The 24,623-nt window shown below is 37.8% G+C and overlaps 2 protein-coding genes across 9 annotated transcripts in view; one reads left to right on the plus strand and one right to left on the minus strand.

The window, feature by feature from the left end:
- srfb (serum response factor b) overlaps positions 1 to 7,692 on the plus strand; it is a 31,113-nt gene extending 23,421 nt beyond the window's left edge. The window contains exons 4-8 of one of the 8 annotated variants that reach the window (XM_044136815.1): positions 945 to 1,109; positions 1,432 to 1,542; positions 2,917 to 3,114; positions 3,205 to 3,281; positions 5,398 to 6,051. In XM_044136815.1, the coding sequence (XP_043992750.1) occupies positions 945 to 1,109; positions 1,432 to 1,542; positions 2,917 to 3,114; positions 3,205 to 3,281; positions 5,398 to 5,496 (650 nt within the window). In that variant the 3' untranslated portion in view covers positions 5,497 to 6,051. Of the gene's footprint in view, positions 1 to 944; positions 1,110 to 1,431; positions 1,543 to 2,916; positions 3,115 to 3,204; positions 3,307 to 5,397 lie in introns of all 8 variants that reach the window. The other 7 variants (XM_044136817.1, XM_044136816.1, XM_044136818.1 and 4 more) reach the window with 7 other exon arrangements.
- A 3,853-nt stretch (positions 7,693 to 11,545) lies between these two features.
- On the minus strand, positions 11,546 to 23,534 carry fhip2a (FHF complex subunit HOOK interacting protein 2). The gene is made up of 18 exons (XM_044136813.1): positions 23,450 to 23,534; positions 23,170 to 23,324; positions 21,833 to 21,911; positions 20,454 to 20,623; positions 20,251 to 20,355; positions 20,042 to 20,164; positions 19,740 to 19,952; positions 18,912 to 19,108; positions 18,683 to 18,797; positions 18,472 to 18,548; positions 18,173 to 18,365; positions 16,177 to 16,349; positions 15,521 to 15,667; positions 15,358 to 15,448; positions 15,138 to 15,281; positions 14,277 to 14,417; positions 13,007 to 13,110; positions 11,546 to 12,921 (listed from the first exon to the last, which is right to left on the minus strand). Exons 2-18 carry the CDS (start codon positions 23,212 to 23,214, stop codon positions 12,810 to 12,812), a joined length of 2,229 nt encoding a protein of 742 aa, XP_043992748.1. The 5' UTR covers positions 23,215 to 23,324; positions 23,450 to 23,534; the 3' UTR covers positions 11,546 to 12,809.
- Positions 23,535 to 24,623: the final 1,089 nt, after the last annotated feature.

The following is a 24,623-nucleotide window of genomic DNA, read 5'->3' on the forward strand; positions in this document are numbered from 1 at the left end:
GATCCCACTTAGTCCTTGGCTCCTGTGAGTCCTGGCTGTCAGCCAACAACTTGGTGTTTACCCTTCATTGCTCAGGGGCAAAACATATTATATGTTAATGAGCAATTAAAATAATATCACTGGGTTACAAAAAAATATTTTTTGGAAGATTTAAAAGTCTGTTTTTTGTTTCAACTGAATTAAGACTATTTTGCACCTGAATCCAAAAATTACATCCATTTTTCTCAATCAGTCCAACTTTTTAGTCCAATTTGATTTAGAGAAATCCGATCTTATGACTACATTGATTACATTTTTGTGACATTATCAGTTTACTTTAGTTGAGATTTCTCATAAAAAAAAGATTTTAGGAGAAAAAAAAAACGTTTTCTAACATTAATTAAATGTTACAAGCTTGGATTTCTGTAAATTGAATATTAAACACTGATAAAGGTAAATGCATGTAAATTAAACATTGCGTTTTCATTGTGCAAAATTCTCCATCTCTTTTCTGTCCTGGTGGAGTCTCTCCTCCTGCTCATCACTCGATGTGATGTGAGAACAGGTCATGCATTTTGATGCTCATGTTGCTTCCATAGTTCAGAAAGTTGACCTGATTGAGCAAAACCAATGTGCTTTTTGGATTCAGCTCATCAAAATGACTCAAACGGTTGAAAAATCCTGTACAATTTTTTGGCTGTTGACCAGGCTAGTAATGGTAGACTGAGGTTCAGTTTTGTAGAGCTTTAGGGTCGTTCTTGCTGTTTATCCAGCTTTAATCTCACAATCTACAGTTTGTGATGCTGAGTGAAGGAGTTGGTAATGTTGCCTTTTTATATTTAGTGGGTCTCTGAACATGCAGAGGACACTTTTGTGCGTCAGAAAAATGAAAAACAGGATTTCTGCTTTTTCTTAAAACACTATTTAGTTTTAACCCATGTGTATTTGTGTGCGTGCCCCTGCAGCAGGCACTCCTCTCCCCCCCAGCACCCCCACCATTCCTCTGAGCCAGCTGCAGCAGCACTTTCTGGCCCTCCAGGGGCAGCATGGTCAGACCCTGGCCGCCGCCCCACAGCCACAGCAGGGACAGCAGGCTGTCCTCCGCTTCCCTGCTGCTGTCTCCCTCACAGGTGATCTGCTCTGCATGCTGTCACCATGCCTGCCTGTGCTAATCTCAATCATACCTTCATAAACCTGCTGGTTGCACACTGCTTTCCCTACTTCCTCTGCTAATATTCAACCATCTAATGCTAGAGTTACTCTCTCCACACGCACGAGGACTTTCTCCTAACTCTGCTAACGGTACTAATGTGACGTAGTTCTTTGCTGCTGTTCCCTGGGTCAGGTTCTGTCGAGTTGCCGCAGTGGCTTCATGGCCTCTGTGTGTGTGTGTGCGTGCGTGCGTGTGTGGGTGTGTGTGCGTGTGTGTGTGTGTGTTTTTTCTTTCTGCAGGAGCAGGCGTTCCTCAGCAGCTCCAGGCCATCCAGGTCCATCCCAACACACAGCCCACCTCCAACAGCGACAGCAGCCCCGAGATCTCTCACACCTCCACCAACTCCACCGGTAGGTCGGATTTTCTCTGGAACAATCACAGTGTACACAGATTCAAGTTAACTTTATTTTGATAAATTTGCAGCATTATGAAAATGAAAACTTTATTTTGCTTACCAATATTATATCAAAACAGGAATAGGCTGAAGATAGCACATACAGACCAAAAGTTTGGACACACCTTCTAATTGAATTCAATTAATTGAATTGAATTCTAGCCCTATTCAAAGAATCAACGGCCTACAATAATAAAAAATATTCATTTTTAATATCAATGTATACACATATACTTAATTTACATGGTTACACAATAGATATCAATCAATCAATGAAGTTTATTTGTATAGCACATTTAAGCAACAGGGCAGTTCAAAGTGTTTTATGTCACGAAAACATAAAAACATTTAAATGCATTTGCAGTCAGATTGTGAGATACAAATATATATCTAGAGAACACGTTTGTATTTTCTCTTTTTAAATTTTACATTTAAAGGTACTTTTAAAACTCACCAATAAAAGCACATCATTTGAGATCATCAATTTATTCATTCCACAGTTTTACACAGATAAATAAAATCTTGCTAAAATCTCTTTAGCAAGAGATTTTTAGCAAGTGTAAAATCTCTTGCTAAAGAGATTTTACTTTTCTCTTTAGCAAGTTCAAATATTAACCTTGATCTTAATAATTATTAGTAAATTAGAGTAAATTATTTTTACTCTCTCTTAACTTAAATAATTTCTTAATTTCAAAAGAAAGACTTTTGTTCAAGAATTTTGTTCATTATTATCAGAATATACATACAGTTTCTTAATATTTTATAGTGTTATTTTGAATAAAAAGTTCACAACGTCTCAAAAAAAGTATTGTTAGCTCAAACTATACCAAACTTTAAAGGATTTTATTTCCATTTTAGAGATTATTGTTGGAATTTAAAGCTCATCAGGTTGAATAAGGAGCTTCTGTGAACACCAATTTTTAAGCCTTGCCACAAATCTCATTGAGATTTAGTTCAAGGCTTTGACTAGGCCACTCTAGCACATAAATATTTATTTACCTAATCCATCAGTGTTTAACCTTTACAAACCAAAGAGCCGTTCTACTTCCTTCGATCCTGCTAAATAAAACTCTTTTAGAGCCGCAAAATGTTACATAACCATTTATGAAATGAAAACTAAACATTTCTGAATTAATATCCATTATAGGAAATTTGTGGTCATTTTTAAATGATCTTGATAAGACATTTTCCCACTATAAATGATAAACGATACATTGTGATGGAACGCACATGCCTGAGCAGGAAAGAAAGTTTGGATATTAAGCGCCCTCTGCTGGCCAACATGTTGCACACCCCTCATGCCTTTAGAGTCTCTCTCCATCTCCCCCAGCAACGGTGAGTCTCCCGGCAACCATCGTCACTTCGTCAGTGCCAACGTCTGTGCCGGGCCACATGATGTACCCCAGCCCTCACACGGTGATGTACGCCTCCACGCCGGCGCTGGCCGACGGGGGGCTGGCCGTGCTCAACGCCTTCTCCCAGGGAACCCAGGCCATGCAGGTGTCCCACCAGCACAGCCAAGACGGAGGTGGGAGCCGCACCGCGTCGTTTCAGACAGCAAGGACAGGACTGGAGGCGAGAATTCCGATTTTTGATCTTTCTGTGTTTTCCTGCCCAGGTGCCGTCCCTCAGGTGTTCCTCACAGCACCTCCAGGCACGGTGCAGATCCCTGTCTCAGCGGTGCAGCTACACCCAGTACGGCAAGATCTGCATTTCACAAGTGAAACTCTCATATTCCCTATGCAACCAGCATGCCACTTTGACTTCACTAATGCATCTTAACAGAGCACTTGGCACACAGGCCACAGGGCTGCATCCTGTTCGGTCTTTATTAAATGAATGTGGAGTGTTCAGCTGACATCTTGTTGGTTTTTATTTGTTGCCAAACACATACAGAATACACCAAACACACAGGTGCATCTTGGTAAGAAAAGAATTGCATCAAAAAGGGCATTTATTTTAGTAAACTCATAATGATTCATTACACATAATGATAGATTTCAACCACTTTATTCTAATTTTGATGATTGTTGCTTGCAGCTAATGAAAACCCCAAATTATTTTCAAGTTTAGTGGAAGGGAAGAAAAACGTGATAGACCAGTGGTCCCCAACCCCCGGGCCGCTCAAGAAATTATTAAATATTTCCGTTTTATGTATTATTTGAGTCTGGAGGATCTTTTATTTTGAAAATCTTTTAACTGGATACTCTTGGTTATGTCTTGTGTGCCAACATTGAGCCACAAGCAGTGAAATGAGTAAGAAACAGATCAGATGTTTTTGGAAAGTTTCTTTGCAAAGCGGAAAAGGCCCAGAGAAGAAAAAGAAGAATGGATTTATCTCAAGGTGATTCCCACATTACAAGCCTGCTATGCATGATATGGCTGCATGACCGGCTCGTTAATGAGGCAATGACGCTTCAAACTGATTCGCCACGTAAAGACCAAGCCAAGACAATGTTGAATATAGCCGATTTTAGATCTGGCATATTCAACACACCTCCATGTAACACACCACATACTGCAGGACGTTGTAAGATTGTCATAAAGGGAAAATCAGGGCAGAAAAAAATAAATAAAAAAGGCTTTAGTGGGAACACCAACATGCAGATGCATTATCTGACATTTCCTTTCCCCACCACACCTCCCAGGGGCCGCAGCAAAATTGCCAAATCTTGACTGGTCCTCAGTAATAAAAATGTTGGGGACCACTGTCATAGACTACTAATGTATCTATATGTATTGGCGTCATCAAGACTAAAATGTGTAGCACAAGTTATTTAATTTGTACAAGAGGAGAATAAAAAAGTTACAAAAAATATGGCAATTGATTACAATTATGCAAAATTTTGAGACTCATTCTAACCTACAGACTCTTAAGAGTGAAAAATATCTAATATTCTCTGGTTTCAAAAAATACATTACACGTCTTAATCTATTTTTGAAATCTGAGCATTAACATTAATGGAAAGTTCAGTGGAAAGAAGAAATATCAGAAAAATGTCAGCATACGATTTCTCTATTTAAAATACTTTTTTTTTTTTTAATAGTTCCTATGTAATAAGAACAGAAAAATATTAGAAAATAAGTTTTAGAAACTTAATTTTGGGTTTTCATTACCTCTAACTGTCACAATTACTTGAAATACACACTTCTAATATGTCACTGTGTGGAAAACGTCAATATATAAGATGAGCTTTTCAGTTGAGTTTTCCTTTTCTTGCTTAACAGCACAGAGAAAAACTCAGCTGTAATCTTCATTCAGTGGAAATAGCATTTAATTTAATACTTCAGTAATATTTTCCAATTATAACCATTTCCTCTAACTTATAAAAATGTAATCTCTGGTGCATTTTATATGAAAGTTTACTGGAAGGAAAACTTGTGTAGTCCTTTTTTATAATCACATTTAATAAAATTTTCCGATAAACAGAATTTTATTTTATTTTTTATATTTGCATTATTACACTTTCATCAATAAAATGAGTTTAATAGAATATATTAATATATTTAATAGAATTACTAAAATAAATGAACTTTTTGAAGTTATTCCAGGTCACTGAGCTGCGCCTGCAGCGCCACAGTAGCAGTGCATGAATAAAATGATTGAATGAAGTGGCAAACATTAAGCTAATGTGTTTTATGGCGTCATCTTGAGTGTTTTTCCAGGGCAAACGGCTTTCTGTGGATTAGCTGCAGGATCCCCATTTGCTCTGGCTGCTGTGTGCTGTGATGACCTGTGATTGGCTGTCTGTAGTCCCCCCTCTCTCCTGGTATGTTTTTAAAACATTTTTATTAATTAATTTTTCTGCAGATGGTGATTGGCCAGCAGTCGAGCGGCAGCAGCAGCAGTAACCTGACGGAACTCCAGGTGGTCAATCTGGACACGACACAGAGCACAAAGGGCGACTGACGGACGGCTGGAGCTGTTTAACATGGCAGACACACACACGCACGCACCCATACACACACACACACACACACACACACACATATCTCTATTTATTGATGCCTTCCTTTGAAATTTACCATCACTCTTCTGAATGTGATTTATCAGTACATATCTATAAACACAATGAAGGGCATATGTGTGGCAGGCCCTTAAACAATATGAAGTATGTTTTTGGTATATAAATATATATATATATTTGCAAATACATAGGAGATATATCACTATATTATAATTGGAGCCTATTTTCTATGCTGTTAGATGGTGTTATTTTTAGCGTGAGCTTTGTTTCTTTTGGACAAAATGTAATTACACACACGGACTGCAAGGTGCCACCAGCTTCACACCAGCCAAAGAGACATTTGTTTGTCTGAATGTTCCTGTGTGAGCCATTCGTGCACAAGCATGTGCCTGTGTGTGTGTGTGCGTACACACATCTGGGGTTTTGTAAAATGGGGGTGGGAGAGGGAGGAGAGAGACTTGCTTTCTGGCTTAAAACAAAACGTAAAAAAAAAAAAATAACACATTTGGAAATGTAAATAGTTTTTAAAACAAATGATCAGTTGTATTTTTAGCTCAGTTCAGTTTGTGCAATGGCATGTAACAGTTTTTTTTTTTTTTTTTTTACATAGTGGGTTTTGTATGTAGAAATTGAGCTTTTTACATGGATGTGTAAATTAATGCACCATTGTTCACTACAAGATGGAGAAAGAAAGCTGTTATCTACAACTTTCTGTGCTTTTGTTTTTGTTTATGCCGTTTGTTTTGTTTTTTTTGTTTTGAAGGAATTTCCAGATCATGTAACTTTGTCAGTGAAAGTATAATACTTTTATAATTTACTGCTGTTGTATTCTTTACTTTAGAAAAGATTTCAGTACTGTACCCTCTGTTAGGCGTTACAATCGGATTCAAATATGTCCTATTAAACTTTTAGTTTAATGTTCATGAACTGACGTATATCCTTGGTAAAATGAGTAAAAAGCCTTAAAATTATTCAAAAATTACATGTTGACCTTAAGATTTAGATCATAATTATGCAGAAAACCCCCAAAATCACCCAGTTTGAGTTTTATAGTAGCACCCACAAGATTATTATTAAATTGTTGAGTTTTTCAAACATATTGCCAGATATTATCTTGGGGAGAAATCGGCCTTTTGGTTAAAGTAGATAAAGCCTTGCTTGTATCATTTTTAATTAAAATTTTTTTTAATTATTATTCCTCTGACTGTAGAGATCTATAAAAAACAACTTGTAACTATTTTTCTTCCCTTAAGTCATGAGTGTTTTGCCTTTCACATGCCTCTGTGTCACAACATATTGGTTGTGACATATATCCCAAGAATATAGCCAACAAATTAAAAGTATTTACATTTCCAAATTAAGCTAAAAACTATCCTGTACCATTTATTGTTTTGGGATGCTGGTACTTAATTTTGTTAAATATTTCCCCCCTAACTACTAATATGAATTTGTTTGCATTTTTCAGTGACACTGCAATGACAGACGAGTTTCTTTTAAGCCTTTATACTGATCTTTACCAGGGATGCTGTATAAATACAACTAATTCAGACCAAGTAGATTCATTTCCAGTTGCTACTCTAGTTGCCTTGATCCATCTGTGGGTAAAGTTTAATGCTGGCAGAAAAGAGAACTGTTTTCTGCATGAGAACAAGGATGTGATTGTTAGGAATTGTGTCCTGAGGTGCTTTAAAATGTTAGGATTACTGACTGAGACTGAGTTGCAAGACTAGACTTGCGTCCTCTTTTTGCGCCACAGTGCCTATGATCCAAAGGCAGATTTTGAAAGCAAAGTAATGCAAGGCTGTAGGATATTTCTCTCACACGGCTTTTGGACCTGCCGCTCTGTTTTCTGCTTCACCCTGCGAGGGGGATTGCTTATTGTTGACTCGTTTCTCCAGAACTGGTGGGATGACAGAACATGACAAAGAAAACCCCACTGTCGATCATGATGCCATCCTGCGGTCTGTTAGCGACAAGTTACAGACATTCATTCTGGTACTCATTAGGAAATGTTTATTTTATTTTTTTTTAAAAAAGATTGAACAGAGTTTGTGTTTTTCACCTCGTCGTTGAAATAAATGATTGTGTATTTTTGTTGTATTGTACAGACATTTTGTAATAAAAAGATGAAATGCAAACTGTTGGAAAAATGATCTCATCTGCTGAAAAGCAATATTTTTTTTATCAGGATAGAGAATGTCATGCTGTTTTTGAACGGACCCCAATAAAAAGTATAATCATCAGTTAAATGATGACTAAATGAACTTCCTGCTCTACCGCAATTACTAGGGAAAACCATATTAAGGTGTAAAATAAGATCCCCCCCACTTCTGATAAAAACCAGACATGATGCAGTGATTGGTGTCCTGTACATCTTCACACATTAAGAAAAGAGCCTACATCAGCAAAACCTACAGGGGCATCTCAGTAAATTTAGAATATCTATATATTTGACAATTCAAAAGCTGATTTCTTTTATCTAGAAAATTTTAAATAGTAGTAAAAACGTGGAAGAAATGTCAAAAGCAAAAACTTTTTAATGACGAAATCTCTAATTAAAAAAAATCTGGAACTTAATTTGAAGTTTGGAAGGAAAAGTGTAGAAATCTTAAAAGCCACAAAAGGTCGTTTTTATCAAAGAAAAAGAAGGTGGGCAGAGTGCAATGAAAATCAACTCAAAATTTATTTTATGCCAAATGTTAAGTGGAAGTAAAAAAATGTGGTAGAAAAATTCTAAAGCAAAAAGCAAAGGAAGAAAAATAATTTGGGGGGAAAAAAACCCCATTTCAGAATATTATTTCAGCAGATTTATCACTCTCCCAAATAATTCAGTAAAAGAGGTTTTTAATAATTAAAACCAAGATTTGTTATTGCCACTTCAACCAGGGGGACAAATGCTGACAGACACTTGTCCAGTAGACAATCACTACTTACCTCCACAAGGAGTGTAATGGAAGCTGGCTGTTTTAAAGTGCTGTATCAAAACATATTAATGGAAAGTTTAGTGGAGGGACAAAGTGTGGTTAAAGATTCACAACCAACCAAGGTAATTGCAATCTTGAAAAGATTTATAATGGCAACTCTTAAGTCGGAGTCACATCACTTACCCAGCCACACTTTTTCCTTCCAATTAACTTTTGATCTTGAATGATATCCTAATTTATTGAGATGCACTTGTAGGATAATCGAAGGATCCACAGTGTTTAGTAAGGCATCTTCTCTTCCTGTCAGTGTCTTCCCAGTCCAAAGTGCTGACAGCTGAGAACAACCTCGGCTCCACTGTCCCTTTTCTCTAATTGCTTCAAGCATGCATTTTCACCAGGTAGTACAACTTTAACGCTATTGTACACATACAATATACAACTGTACACCAGAAGTTGCAAAACAGTCGATTTAAAAAATGTGCATGACAGTTAAAATAACAAACAAAAAACAATAGAAATGTTACCCCTGGAACATCCAAAACCTCTTTTTTTTCTTGGTGTTTTGGTTCATAAAGAAGAAGAAAAGTAAAACATACAAAACAAGAATTACAACAATGTGCAAATCTGAATCCATGCAAGCAGTTTGCATAATGTAGCTTAGGTGCAAGAGTGATGAATTTGGAGAAGGAAACAAAAACAAAAGGAGCAAATACTCATGGCTTCAATCAATAACACTGTCCATTCTTAGCAAACAAAACACCAAACAGAATTGAACAAAACAGAACAGAACAGAACAAATTAAAACAAAAAGCACATTTAGAAACTTTTCTATGAGCAGGATTATGAATTAAAGACACCCTCCAGACATAAAGGCAACACACAACCTGTTCCAACACCACTGGTACATCATCTCTAGGATGAACGAGTAACACTGCAACACCTCACAGGATGTCATGACAACTTGTGAAGGACGTCTCTGTATACTGTACTGGGAAGGGTTTAGGACAAAACTCTTTATAAGTCAGTTTTTTTTCTTCTTTTTCCCAGCACAATTAAAACAAAAAAAAAAGAAAAATGAGACAGGTTTCTCTCAGAATCAAATGTTCATCCCTAAAAATGAGAAAGTTCAGATCCTGATGACTAGAATAATAGAAGATGTTTCTCCACCAGGCATGAGCCGTTTTCCCCCAAACTGATCCAACTTCTTCAGAAGAGACGCCAGAGAGAGTGCTACCCCTCCCTCACTTGTTTCTGCACATGACCAGTCAGCTGGCTGAAAGAAAATTTCCTAGAAAATTAACAACCAGCTACATGTTGGTGTAGATTCCAGGGCAGAAAGGCAACTTCACTTCTTTTTATCTTGAATATGTTTCCTGTCAACCAAGAGGCTTCTTCAGACAAAATGTGGACATTGTGGACAGGAAACAGACGGTTTGATATTTGTGTGAAAGAAGCCATCTATGTAAAACATGGAAAGCCGACCGCAGGTTTCATCTTTCTAACGCCTACACTGCAGCCTCGACTCATCCGAGAGGCAAAACATCCAGACAAAACCAAAAGTCCAGTTGCCCATTCCGCCGTTCGGAAATGTTTACAGTCAACGTCTACAGCTATTTTATGTTGTGAAAACTAAAAGAAGCATCCTCTTTAACTGCTGCACACTGCCTATCAGCTGGCTGACAGAAGGTTGGTATGCCTTGTAACTAGAAAGTCAAAATCATCCGTTCTGTAGTATTTGCTAAATCTCTCTTACTGAGAGACAAAAAGCTTTAAAACTACTGCACACTGCCGGTCAGCTGCCTGAATAAAGGCTGCTGCACTTTTCTGCAAGGATGACAAAGTCAGATTTCATGGACAACAGTTTATGACAACCGTCATCCGCTACACTTAATAAAGTATAATCACTTTAAAAAGTGCTCCACACTGCAAGTCAGCTGCCTGAAAAGGAGGTTGCTACACTTAGCAACTTTAAGTGAAAAATTTGGCTGTTTAGAAATATTTCTGGTAGTAAGAAAATATGGATGGTTTCATGTAAACTAAATATTTCTTGCTCATATTAAGACAATGTTTCAAGGCTAATGTTTTGTTATGATCCCAATTTTAGATTTTAAGCTTTTCTGTATTTCAATGAATTTTAGATTTCTTTCCAAATTCTTTTTTTTTTTTTGTTGCATAAATAAGATTCTACAAAAATGTACATCCAAAGTGTTAAAAACCAAAGTCTGTAGATAAAGAGGAAACAAAGATGAGGATGGACAGCCATCTGCTTCTTTTCCTAATCAGCATCTGTCTCCAACTGCATGTGCATGCAGGCACTGAAGGTTTCCAAGATAGTCATGATAAAAAAAAGCTGAACTCAAAAGGAGAAACAGTTGACGCTTCAGTAACTGTGTACAAAATGGGTGCGAACTTCTGAGGAGGTAATCTGCTGGCACCAGCTCATTTCAGGGATTTGAAACGTTTAACAACCTGGAAATAGAAATATTTTTTTTTCCAATTTCTAACTTTTCATGACCAGTCAAACAAAAAAGTTATTTCCTGAATGAGAACTAGAAACCAACAACTAAGTTTAAGAGTTGTATATTCATTTTATCTGTGTATCAAAATCAACATAATAAAAATTCTTTTTTAACTGTTATAATATTGGTGTTTTTCGAGTAAATGAGAGATGTATTCACTCGATGTAACCACACAATGACAATCTCGAAGCGGCCCGTGCCTACTTTCTAAAGAGCTGACTAGATATGAACACTGATGAGTAAAACAATGAACACTCGGTCCGGTGAGTTTCTGAAGCCTCGTCCTAATCTTCAGTGATGTAACCAGTGCAGCGAGTTGAGGTCTGTGTGCAAATCCACTTTTTCTGCAAATTCACGGTTTTTGCTCGACACGACATGAAGGAGGGTCTCATCTTTGGGCGGTGAAGCACTCAAAGCCAAACCCAGAAAAAACACCAAAACAAATTAAAGTCTCTGCAGTCGGTCATTAAACAGACTCTTAATTTCAATAAAACATTAGATAAAAAAGGCAACATGAAAGCAAATCAAGAAATAAATAAGATGACTTGGCATTTAAAATGAGTGCAGTACGTCACTATAACTACAGATATGTGTAAGTAAGGGTTGATGGTGAGGGGATTTTCCCCTCTACAGCTTTTCTCTTGGTTCCTGCACAATATTCAGAAAAACGTAAGACTTTTCCTGACTCCTTTATCAGAAAGAAAATTAAGGACAGAAAAGGGGAAATACAGGAGAGGGAAGGAGGAGGACACCATGTTGTTTCTCAGAAATAAAGGAAGAAATTTAGACAATTGGATAGGAAATGAATATAAATATGTCTCCATATTATTCACTTTTGTTTATACATAATTTTATGATTCTGGAAAATATGGAACTCAAAATCCAGACTTTTCCCGGCAAAGTTTTTCAGGAACAAAAGAAGAAAGGAAAGAATGACAAAAGAGAAGGAGCATAGAAAAATGACAAGAAAGAAAGGAAGGACATCAGCAAGGCTTAAAGGTACGGCATGGAAAGAGAAAAGACACAGGAAGGAAAGAATTTTGTTTCCATGTTCTTATTTTGTTTTCTTATCCTGGAAAATCCTAAACTCAAAATTCAGTTTTCCAGTCTTAATGTTCAAAGATGAAAGGAAGAAATAACAAGAGGGACAGAATAAATAAAATAAAATAACATAAAGACAGAAGGAAAGAAAAAAAATATAGAAAAGAAAAATTTAGACAACTGGATGAAGAATAAAGTATTTCCATATATTTTGTTTTTTTGGAGTTTTCTGATCCTGGAAAATCTTCTGGATTGTGCAGGAACCTCTCTCTCTCCGAACAGACAACACAACGGGGATTAAAGATAAAATCTTCCACTGAGAAATACTTTGCTGTAACTGAAAGGTGTGACTCCACACTAAGGCGATGAAACATAAATAAACACATTTACTCCTTGATATTAAAACTCCACATTCATTCCAAAGGTAGAAGACAAGATGGAGGAGAGAAGGGCAGTGAGAAACTGCACAGGTTGGAAAAAAAACAACAACAACACAACAAAAACAAGAGTCCAGTGAACATGTCTGTGCACCTCCATCAACACCCCTGTCCTCCGTCTCGTCCTCTGGCTGGGCAGTGTCTGCGCTCCGACCTGCCCAGAGGTCAGAGGAAGGGGGATGATGAAGCCCGTCCACCTGGGCTCCTAACAGTCTTGCAGGTGAAACCAGTTAGTGGTAATTTTCTGCCAACCCTGTCGCCAGCGCCTGCGGAAGACCCCGGCTCGTCCTGACCCGCCCGCCTGGAAGAGGCAGATGGTGGAGCAGCAGGACGGTTACGGTGAGGACGAAGCCACTGCGTGATATTTGACGAAGGCGATGGCTGCCAACTCTTTGCAGAACTCCTCAAGCACAATGACACCTTCCAGCAGCGTACTGTGGTCCACGCTGTGAGGACAGAAAGAGGGACAGAGGGGGCGTTTCAGAGGTCAGCTCAAAGGAAAAGCGGCTGATGCTGTTAGTAAGTACATACGTGATTCCCTCTGGCTCCAAGCCCAGAAGTCTCTTCCTCACAAGCAGCAGTTTGGGGGTGAAGTCTGGGATGCGGTGAATCCTCAGCATTAAATCTCCAACCACCTGAGGACACAGAGTTTACTGATGCCGCTTTCACACCTGATTTGTTACATTTTCACCTGCTGCGGTTTGCTTTCACACAGTGTTAAACAAAACAAACCCTATGAAAAAGCTGTTCCCCTCCTAGCCTGTGGTGGCGCTGCACCAACAACCACTGAACAAAACGACACACAGACCTCTGAAGAAGAGATGAGTAAAAAGGAACTGGAGTTTATATTAGCGCTTAGGTCAAAGATTAAATGTGATCCTAGCTACAATAGAAAGACATTAGAACATTTCTGAAGACATTTACAAAGGGCCTGCCAAAGTGTACCCGTCAGTTGGAACCCAGCGTTCTGCCGCTAAAAATTAGCATCAATGTACTCAATAGCATGTGGAGAGTCACAAACATGCTGAGTAACATGGACTTGCTCCATTGAGTATGTTACAATTAGTGCATAAACAAATGTTTACGTTGTTACCCTTCGGTACCAGAAAACGCGCTCATCTCTTAGCAACAGATTAACAACAAATATTACTGTTCAAAAAACATACAATTTCTTCTGCTTTCTTTAAATACTACTCATGTTATACTACTCAACAAGAATTGTGCAGTTTGTGAATTTTGCAGAAAAGTGAAAATGTTTTTTTTTTTTTTTGTCATCTGTGGTGAATATATTATAAAACAAATATTCAACATAAAAGTGAAAATCGGATTTATACTTCGTGGCAGTTCGTTACCAGAAAAAAAAAAACACTCATCTCTTCACAACAAATTTATTGTTTGTAAGTAGACTTTAATTTAAAAGTTGCGATTTTCTCCTAGTTTATTTAATTTATTTTTGAATAGTTGTAGGGGGGGGCACACAAAATCATTCCACGGGCTGAAAATGGCCCCTGGCCCTCACTTTGAACACTCTTTCATAAAGTTTGCACATTTTGTCACGTTATAGCAACAAAGCAAATAAAAATATCCCACAGCATGATGCTGCTTCCACCTTGCATCAAAGTGGGAATTCAGAATTCATTCTCCATGTAGGAACTGTAGTACTGGGAACAAACATGTGGCAAATTTCACACAGTTATCAAACTAATGAAGCTTCTGATAATTTCAAGGCAGTTGCCACAAAATAAAAAACAACCAAACTTTAGTAATAGAAACATTCTCTGTCATGGTTGTGGCATCTCACCCTGACAATGACGGAGAACAGTGACCTGCAGCCAGGGGCCAGGCTGATGTAAGGGTCCAGCAAGTATTCATGAAGGTGAGGGTGGGGCAGCAAGGACAGCTTGGAGAGCACGGCAGTCACCTGCAGGTTGACGTCATATGGCTGCAGGAAGAAGGACAACGCAGGAAATAAGTGATTACCTCTCAAAGTTTCATTTAAAGGTCAAAACAACCATGAAACTAGGATATTAGTGCCAGACAATAAGAGTCTTGTTTTTAAATGACAAGAAAACATGATAAGACTAGCATAATTTCTTAAACTGATGAGAAAAAAGTATTTTAATGACAGCAAAACTTCAATAGTTATCAAGTTTGAACTCGGCACGTCCATGAGGTTCTTTCTTTGAAATAAAATTATTTAATTATTGATGATTTTATGCTGATGTGTTCAAAGATAACGATTCCTTATTTATAAACCAGTACTGAAGTATAACTTCACACAATGAGCGTTAAGCATTTTAATGCAGCTTTTCTGAGTAGTTCTCATAAAATAATTTATTCTCATTTTCTTGCAAATTTATTTTTGTTATTTCAAGAAACAAAATCCTTAGTCTGGCCTAAAATACTGTCATAAAACTGAATGTTATCCTTTAACTATTAGGAGAATCACAACTGTTTCTGTTTTATGAAGATATAAAATACAAAATCTTGTGATTCTCCTAATAGTTAAAGAAGTTAACTATTAGGAGTTAACAAAAACTTTAAGTTAAGTTAATCAAAAACAGAATCAATTTAAGTCCCTAAACTAACTTCGCAAATGCGATTAAGCAACTGAATATTCAACATTCCTTCAAGATTTGACATTATATTAAAGCAAACTCACTTGATCAAGGATGCGACCCATTCTGTCAAACAGAATCTTTAGGAAGTGACCTTCAAAGAACGGCATGTCCAAGTTACATTTCTCCAGAGGCTTCGGACTTCCTCTCCAGTCCCACCGCTGGCAGACGCCACAGAAGTCCCTGAACTGAGGCGAAAATAAAACCCTTTAAAGGAAGAAGACAAAAGCAGAAGACTTTCTTGGTTAGAGGAGTGGAGCTGACCTGTCTGTGAGCGTCTCTGAGGTAGGTGTCGTAGCCGGTGCCTTCGACGTGATACGACGACTTGGCCTCATCAGGCACCAAACACAGGAAGCTGCAGGAAACAAACTAGAGTTAGAACAGATAGACACTTCATCCAGCTCTGCAGCAGGAACAGATCCAGCACCTATTGACGATCTTGTGGACCTCGGTTTTCCCGTCAGACTTTGAGTGATCGGGGCTGTGTTGGGGGGAGGAGCCGAGCCAGTCAGAGCCAGACAGCCTGCTGTCCGGGGAAAGGTCGTCTCCAAACAGCGGATCCTCCTCCAGGTCCCTGCAGACGGAGATTTGTTCTCATTATCAAGTCCTGTCTTATTATTTTTAGACAGATCTGTTAAAAATCTTTTCTTTTTGTCGTTCCTTCACATTGTTTACCAAAACTTGTTCAGAAATGTAAGAACAAATCTAACTTATATTGAGTTCTTTATGTAAACAGCTGAATAAAATCAGCATTTCTGCAGCTTATGAAGCAGCTGAATGAGGAAAAAACCAGAAAGCTGGGGCAGGCGTGTGTCTTATAGGTTTCATTAGATCACATTGACCAAACAAAAGTAAAGAAGCTAATTAATGCTCACTGGATTTCATTTTTATCCACATCTTTCACTGAGGCTAATAATCCTTTACATCACAATGATCGCTACTTAATCTCAACACCAGAGGAACGGCAAATAAAACCAAACTGAACAGAAGAATCTCCAGCTCATTTGCAACACAGATAATTGATGCATTCTTTTTATTTGCAGTGCTTTTTGTTCAGGCAGAAGGACGACAGCAGGTCCTTACACAGCGTCGTGGGGCTGCCCGTTCTCCAGGGGCTCTCGCTCCTCCCGCTCCTCCTGCGGTTTGTTCTCCAGGTAGTTTCTCTCCTCCAGGCTGCGCAGCACCAAGCTGTGCAGGATGTGCTGGTTGGGCTTCTGGATCAGCTGCTCGAACAACCGCAGCGTCATGATGCTGATCTGAAGACGAGAAAGGGTCGCTTTACTTGACAGGGAAGTAGGCGGCTGTTGCTTTAACAACACAAAAATGATTCATCTTTCTTTTGTGCTCTGAAAACTTCTGTCATGTTCTAATTAGCATTTCTCTGCTTTTAGTTGCTCATTAGAGCTTCAGCCAACAATTACACAAAGTAAAAGAAAATGAAAGAAAAAGATTTCCAATTAAAAATGTATGTGATAAAACAAGACATACTTGTTAAATGGATGCAAAATAATAGATTATTGCATATGTTAGAAAAAAAATGTGGCCCTCAAGAGTCATTTGGCTCTCAGAGCAGCCAAATAAAACTTGGCTGCTTTATTTGGAGTCGCAAATGTCACGGCTTTTGGAAAAAAGGCAACTTTTTAGATAAATGTGCAATTTAGGAAATGTCTAATCATTTTTAAAGAATCAGCATTTTAGTTCTATTTTTTAGGATTTAAAACGAAGACATATAAAAATATATCTTTGAATGCACGCAGATTTCAATGCAATGACAAGGAAAACAGATTTAAAACATTTCTGGTACTTTTATTGTCATACTTTCTGTATTTAGTGCAAATACTGCAGAGAAAAACTTAGAAAACAGTTAAAAACCTGCATTTATTACATATGTATTTAAAAACATTTTCTGATTTTTGGAATTTTTTGCCATTTACTAAGAGCCATTGTGGAAAGTCCAAAGTGCCACTTGCAGCTCCAAAACCACAAGGAAAGTTTCAAGTATTTACTGAAAGAAAGAGACATTAATATTTTTGTCTATGTCCAACTTTTTGATATGCATACAAAACGTTATGTGTGGCAAAAAAAAACCCACAATGTTTAGCATGATGGTGGCAGCATCATGCTGTGGGGGTGCTTATTTTTAGCAGGAAGAGGAAACCAGGTCAGAGTTGATGGTAGGATGAATGAAGCTAAATACAGAACAATCCTGTTAGAAAACACTTGACAGTGGTTAAGGTTCCTCTCCCAGCAACAGGACAATTTGGACTTGAGCTTATTTGCCATAGTTATTGGGATAACTACAGAAATGCTCATTAAAAGTATTTAAAACTCACTACTTTTGGTCTGGGATTGTATGTTAAGAGTCAGTAAAGCCACATAAACATTGCTCTCTTAAAAAAACCCCAAAATAATTAAAGGAGCAACTTATAGATTCTTGAAATGGCTATTTTAGGACACCAGGTGCATTAAGTAGTGCAGGTTTATGAACTGCATTTAATTTGATTTTTACAAATATATAGATTTTTATTGATGCCCTCATGAACTAAAAGTGGTAGAAACAAACGATCCAAAAAACCCTTTTAGTTTTTGAAGATCGCTAACATCATCATGCAAAATTTATCATTGTAATCTAATTTTATTAATCTATATGCAAGATCAAGTAGCATGAAAGTTCTCTATCCAGCAAGACATCCAACCTGAATATGCACCCATTGGGTTTTAGATCAAATCACAAATAGAACTATAATTAAGAATCTGCAGCAAGACTTCCAAAACTGTTTTTTTTTATTTTTTTTGCAAAGAGAAATAAGCAAAATTTTAGCCTTTGTGTCTAGAAATAGTAGAGACTCCTATTAAAACTTGCATGCTGCAAATGCATCAAAATGGTGGTTCTGGTGTTGTCTCAATGTGGCAGAATGCAAATGGACGGCACACTTTTCCAAAGTTTATTAAAATCTTTTTCTGTCCACAGTTCTGTGCTACTTTGTGTTGCTCGGTCACATAATGACACTGAAGTTTGTGGTTGTTTTGTGCGAAAATGTGAAAAGGTTCAGTGGGTATGAATATGATAGATAACAACCTCATCTGACAGATGGTCACAGTGCTCGATGAGTCTGTGTCTGAGTGGATTCTGAGCGATGGTAGCCACAGTTTCTGCCTCCTTGTCCTCTCCCAGCAGAAAGTAAACGATCTCCTGCAGCAGCGCTTCGGATGTCACCTGCCTTATGATGCGGTTCAGCAGCGCCGTGGAGGTCAGGATTCCCACCTCAGATCTGCGGCAGCATGCAGAGAGAACTTGTTTCGGAGCAGTCACGACTCACTCCAGTCTAGAAATGTCAATGTGCGATGATTGATGGATGAATCAGGAGCAGCACTTACGTCTGCATGAGCTGCGGCTCCATCACAGACACAAAGAATCTTTCTCTCACAGCCTTCGCCATCACTGCAGCGGCCGACTGGAAGACAGAAAAACAAAGAAACAAAGCTTTTCAGAGACAACATCAGTAGTTCTGTCAATTTAGACTACAATACAACACATCAAAGCACAACAATCTGAGCTGGTTAAAAAAACAAAACAAAAAAAAAAAACCTTCTGCGCCTCCTTGATGAGCTGATCGTAATAATCGAGCCAAGACAGGAAGGATATCAGAGCTCTCTTCCCTGTGAAGACAGCAGCGTCCTCTTTCAGGTTGTATACATCTAGACTGAAACAGACAAAACGGAGGGAAAAAAAAGGACTTGTAAGGCCATTCAAAACACAATTTCATACAAAATGTTATTTAAAGACAACAAAATGACAGAGTAAAACTCTGATTTACCCCCAGTTGACCGACTCCACTGTTTCGATGTCCAGGGGGTCCATGGATGGCGGCAGAGCTTTATAAAACGAGACCAGCCTGTCGGTGAGAAGCTCACAGAGCTCCGTGTTTTCTGTTAAACACTTTGCAGCAGCTGGCTCAGGCAAACTAACAAGGAGCATCAAGCCCTCGCATGCTTTCACCACTATCCTGCCATCCTAAAAAGAAAACAAAACACAATCCTGATTATAAACGTGATCAGATTTTTCAGGATTTGTATGATTAATTAATAATTGGACAACAAAAGGTACTTAATATGAGATTTGTCGTTACAGAATTTGAACCAGGTGAAATTAAAATGATAAACTAGAAGTAGCTGATTATTCTGACTTTTGATTGGGAAATATTTGGAGACAGATGATTTTTTTTTTTTATGCAAAATGTTTATTTACATAATATTATAAATATATTAAAAGATGAAATTGCCTTTTGTAGTCTGTATACTCCAGTTAGCGATTAATCAATTTCTAAATCAGTCGACAATTATTTCAATAATTCATCACAATTAATCGTTTCATCCCTAAAACTGAGCAACTTTGCTTCACTCTGTTCAACCTTCCTGCTTTCAGTTGAAAGTCTTACTCTCTCTCGCAGCCTGAACCAACACAAAATACAGTTTTATTTTAAATTCCTCTGTCTTCATTTTTTGAATAACTCACTCATATTGTAAATAGCTAACAACTTTCAGGCCAGAGGTTTGAACCAGGTGATTTTCTAAACTATGCTACTAGTGCAGTTCTGGGTAGGAAATATTTGGAGACAAATGATTTTTTGATCCAATTGACTTACTGGACTCTTTGTGAGGTTAAGCAGCGAGGTGACCAGATTGTAGTTGTTGGTATTGTTATTGTTAGCAGCTGGGCTTGAGGTGGCAGCAGCAGCTGCGGCTTGAGGCTCTCCAGGATGATCTGCCTGAGACTGGCCCGTATCTGGTGCCAGAACACTTTCCTTCCCCCCCTCTGCAGCAGCAGGACTCTTTATCTCTGGTCTCCTTGATTTGTTCTGCAAATATTTATAATGTAAAAACAGTCTGAGACCAATATGTTTAAAACTTTAATAAAAGCTCTACATTTCTTCTCACAAGAACCCACCTCAAGGAAGAAGTTGACAAGGTATGGGTCCTGCTTTAGTTTGGCACAGACGATGCAAAGAAACTGGATCTCCTCATTTTCTGTAGGTGCAGCTAGAACCTCACCACACAGCCGGATCAGTTTCTGACAGATTGATCAGAGGGATACGTCCTAAATAAGTAACATGCCATCATACACAGAAAGGAAAAACAGACAGCGAAGCGACTCACCTGTACAGGTCGGTGGACGTTGATGTGTGGCAGAAGCGGCTGACGAATGTGAGCGAGCAGCTTTGTGTAAAAAGTGAGGACTTGCTGTTTCATCCCAGGAGGACACTGAAACACAACGTTTAGAAACAATCTGATGAAAACCACCTCAGTTTTTAACAAATAAATAAAGCTTAATTATCTAGAACAATAAAGGACCTCCTTACATCTGCTTTGCCTAACGTGTAGAGGGTCTCCAGGATCTTGTGGTGCAGGAGGTACTCCATGCAGGGTCCCGTCTCACCAGACTCCCTTTCTGCCTCCTCCTGGGTCAGAATGTCCAGCATCTGCTCCAGGTGGGATGGGATGTTGGTGTCTGTGACTGGGGCTTTATCATCTAACAGAAACATGTTTAACACTTTATTAATACCATAAAATGCAAAAGTAAAAAGGTAAAATACACCAAATCAAAACATAAAAGAAATAATTTAGAGAATTACATTGCTCATGGTGGCAGCATGTCGAAGTAGCTCTGTTCCATTAGTTCAGTTTGTTCTTTTTAAAGACCTTTGAGGGCAAGTACTGCCTATCCTCCTTATTTGCTTTTGCAGCCCTGCTAGGGATATGATTTTTGCCCATTATGATTGATGGAAGAGATGGTTTGAACTTCCTCCTTCTCTCTCTGCTCTGCAGGCATGAGGCCTCCTTTTCAACTCCCTGGGATTTGGGGTCATAGTTCAAGTAATATTTGAGATGCTAATCAGCTGCTCCCAGGTGCAAAAACAATACATTGCAGCCATGGTTACGCATGATAGCAACTGTCATAATTTTAAAAAGTAAGAGCAAAAATCCTTCCAGCTGCACAGCATCCAAAAACAGTGAATAATTGTCCAAACACGCAAGGAGGTGAGGCCTTCGCAGACAGAGAGAGTTGACTGAAGCAGCCAAATATATAATTGGCATTATTGCAAGCTACCTGAAATGTAATAACTTACAAAACTCTAATTAGAAGTATCAAACTTTAAAAAGTTTGATTTTAGCTGCTGGACATTTGTGTAATATGAGCAGATAATATTACTTCTACAGATGAGCATGGAAAAAAGAAGACAGCTAAGCATCGTGAAAGGCTACTGCAATGCAAGCTCGACATTCTCAGAATACTTGACAGTTAGCGACTTTCCATTTTGTGCTTTCTCTGAAACAGTGAAGCTGCTCTAACAATGCAAACAGGCTTCCAAAGAATGTGCAAATCTGAATCCTGCCATTTAGCTCATTTAAGTGTATTATCAACCCTGAGAAGAGTGTTGATAATATCTAGTTTTAGACTGAAAATAAAAAGACAAATCAATACCAATGAGAAAAAGCAGCATTTTTTTTCCATCAGAGCTAAAAATAAACTGATATAAAAAATAAAAAGATATTTCAGAATGATCCTGCCTAACTCAGTTAAAAAAGAAAAACACTGTCACTCAAATAAAAATAAAAAAACATGCTATGAACAAGGTGCCTTTTCAGCATTGCAAAGGACTAACGTGTTAACAATGCAGAAATAAATCTAAATAATCATTTCTTCTTCAGCTATGACCTGATTTCAAACATGCCTTACCAGAAGTTTCAATGTAATAATGTGTAATGCCCTTCCAGTGATAGACAAAGTCTTCTTGCAAGGGTAGAGATGGAGCAAGCTGGAAAACAAAAGGGAAAAAATATCAGTTAAATTTCATCATGTCCAAGTGAGTTACTACTTTTAAAATGTTCCCTTAAATGTATTACTTTTTATTTTTTGTATTTTAATATTTATTTTTCTGAAAATTACCTTGAATAGAAATAGTGAACTTGTATATGTTGTGGCTTGAATGGCGACAACGGACTCTCAAAAACAGCTTCCTATTTCTTACGACAGTTTTTGTAATTGCCGATAATAAACATAAACAAACGTCCAATATATTATTTGCCTTCTATCTTTCCTCATTATTCCTGTAAGCAACAATGACTTTTTGTTGATATTTTTCACCCAACAAAGTCGGGTTTTTTTTTTAAATCAGACAAATGGTCCTGCAACTTCTGACATGTCGGCAAGTTTTACAAAGACCTCGTCATTAACCACTCATTTGATTCAGGTGTGTTGGAGCAGGAATGCATCCAAACGTTGCTGGTGGACTGGTGATCCTCTTCAGAATTTACCCCAAATGATAATAAAGTTAATGCAATTTAAAAAGGACTGGATAATAAGCTACAGCAACATTTTCGCTAATATACTGGCTGTTGGTGTTTTTATTCGGCCACTTCTTAACTGACTCGGTAAAAATGCTGGTATGTCCAACCAAGAGTCGAGATCATGACTCTGTTACATTTTTATTTTGTGGGAAAGGAACTGGAAACATCTTGAGGACCACTGCTATAGGTGCCAAGGAAACCGGCCGACGGCTTACCTTTACAAACAATAGGAGTAGAAAGACAGGTTTTCCTGCAGCTGGTGCTTATTTTCAATCAGGTACCCTATTTGCAAACATCTAATGTTTAATTTGAGCAAAGTACTGAGACAGAAAGGCCACGGACTGACAATTTGAAATGGTTAGTAGCATGTTTGCGCAACATCACGGTCCAAATATTTCGACATACTATTTGAAATAGCATAGCTAGCGAATATGTTAGCTTAGCTTTTAACATACAAAGAGCTGAAAGGTAGCTTTAGAAACAATTCGCATTAATGTATACACTTGTCACTCTTTGAAAAGATAAAAATCAACCAAACAAACAAAAACACCACAGCTGAGAGAACCGATGAAAAGAAACAAGCAGTAAACAAATATCATGCTAATTGTTAGCTTGATCGCTAACAGCCTAATGCTGACGTTTTGACAAAACACCGACTATAACCCAAATTAACGCCACAAAACGAAAACCTATACAAAAAAAATGTCCAGCTTGAATAAAACTCACCGCTTCCACGGCGTGCTGGAGAATGGACGTAAATTTGGAGAACATCTTGTTCTTCGACTGGACCAGTTTCTCTCGAGAAGACCTAGAGAATTCCTCTATCTTCTTCTTCCTGTTGTTGCCGCCTCGCTCCAGATTGGAGGTTTCATACAATGACCCTTGAAGCGAAAGAATATAATGAAAGCAATAAACCCGCAGCACGTTCTGGGCCTCGGAACTTTACAGGCCTGGCACCGCTACTGTAAACAAGACGTCTAAGGGCTCAGAGGAGAGGTAGGCTCACTTTGGACACGGTGGCACTTCCCTCGCCAAACGCTTCTGATAGTGACCACCAAGGGGCGCCGATGCACCGGACAACAGTCGCTGCACAAAACTGAACTCTGTTTTGAAAGGTGAGCTCAGTGAAGGCTAAAAATATGTCTAATTCCATAAATTAATAAATTTGTAGAAATATATTTAAATGTGTAAATTTTGAATAGAACATAATTTACCAATATCAATTAGATAAAAATAAAAGGGTATTTACATTTTTCTTATGCTTTAATAATTCACATATATTTCATATATATAATTGCATATGATTATCCAGATAAATATATTTATGTATAAGATATTGTATTTCTTTAATATCAAGGGTCTAAAGTGTTATAATTCAATACATATTTAAGTAATTGAAAAAAATATTTATGATCATTTTCAAAACTATAATTATCAGCATAAAAACATATTTCATAATCCTGTATTGCTTCACCTCATCATTTTAAAAATATGTAATTCTAAAATACTGAAGTCAATGTGCATTCCATTGACAAGGGGAATGGTCTGAAGATGACTTCTAAAGTCGCGGTCTAATTGGCAAAGATATGTTAAATTCTATTTTATAGGCTGAATCAGAAATTTCAATCATGATTTTGACATCTAATTATTTTGCTGTAAGTACTGGTGGAAAGCTGTAAGTACAAAACATAAATAAATAAGAATAACTTTGTTTATCTTTCTGTATTTATCACATTTAACCAAAATTATGACATACATGCATATATATTTTTTTTACATGATTGTGGCACTTTTGGTCTTCGATACTATTAAAGTTTGAAGACATTTTTTGTGAACTAACACTGATCACCCAGTAGGAGGCAGTGCACACAAAAAATGTGGCTAAAATGCCTGACAACAATACGAACACAAGCACACGTAAAAAAAGACTTTTGGATAACTGTCAGCTATAGTGACCACTGCTCATGAAATGATTAATACACCAGCTGTAAATATTTTCCCTCAAACCGCCGTAATATTCCCAAGCGAGACTGAGCTCACGCTTCCTTTATATGCATTGCATCGAGTATTTACAGGGGTGGAGGTTTCTCCCGGTACCTTGACTGTAAATTTGCCCCAATATATGTAAGAATTTCTCCACCGTAGCTGTCAAGTTTGTAATTTAACCCCACTACGTGAGA

Source organism: Gambusia affinis, linkage group LG13 (assembly GCF_019740435.1).
Source record: "Gambusia affinis linkage group LG13, SWU_Gaff_1.0, whole genome shotgun sequence".
In the NCBI taxonomy this organism is placed as follows: Eukaryota; Metazoa; Chordata; class Actinopteri; order Cyprinodontiformes; family Poeciliidae; genus Gambusia; species Gambusia affinis.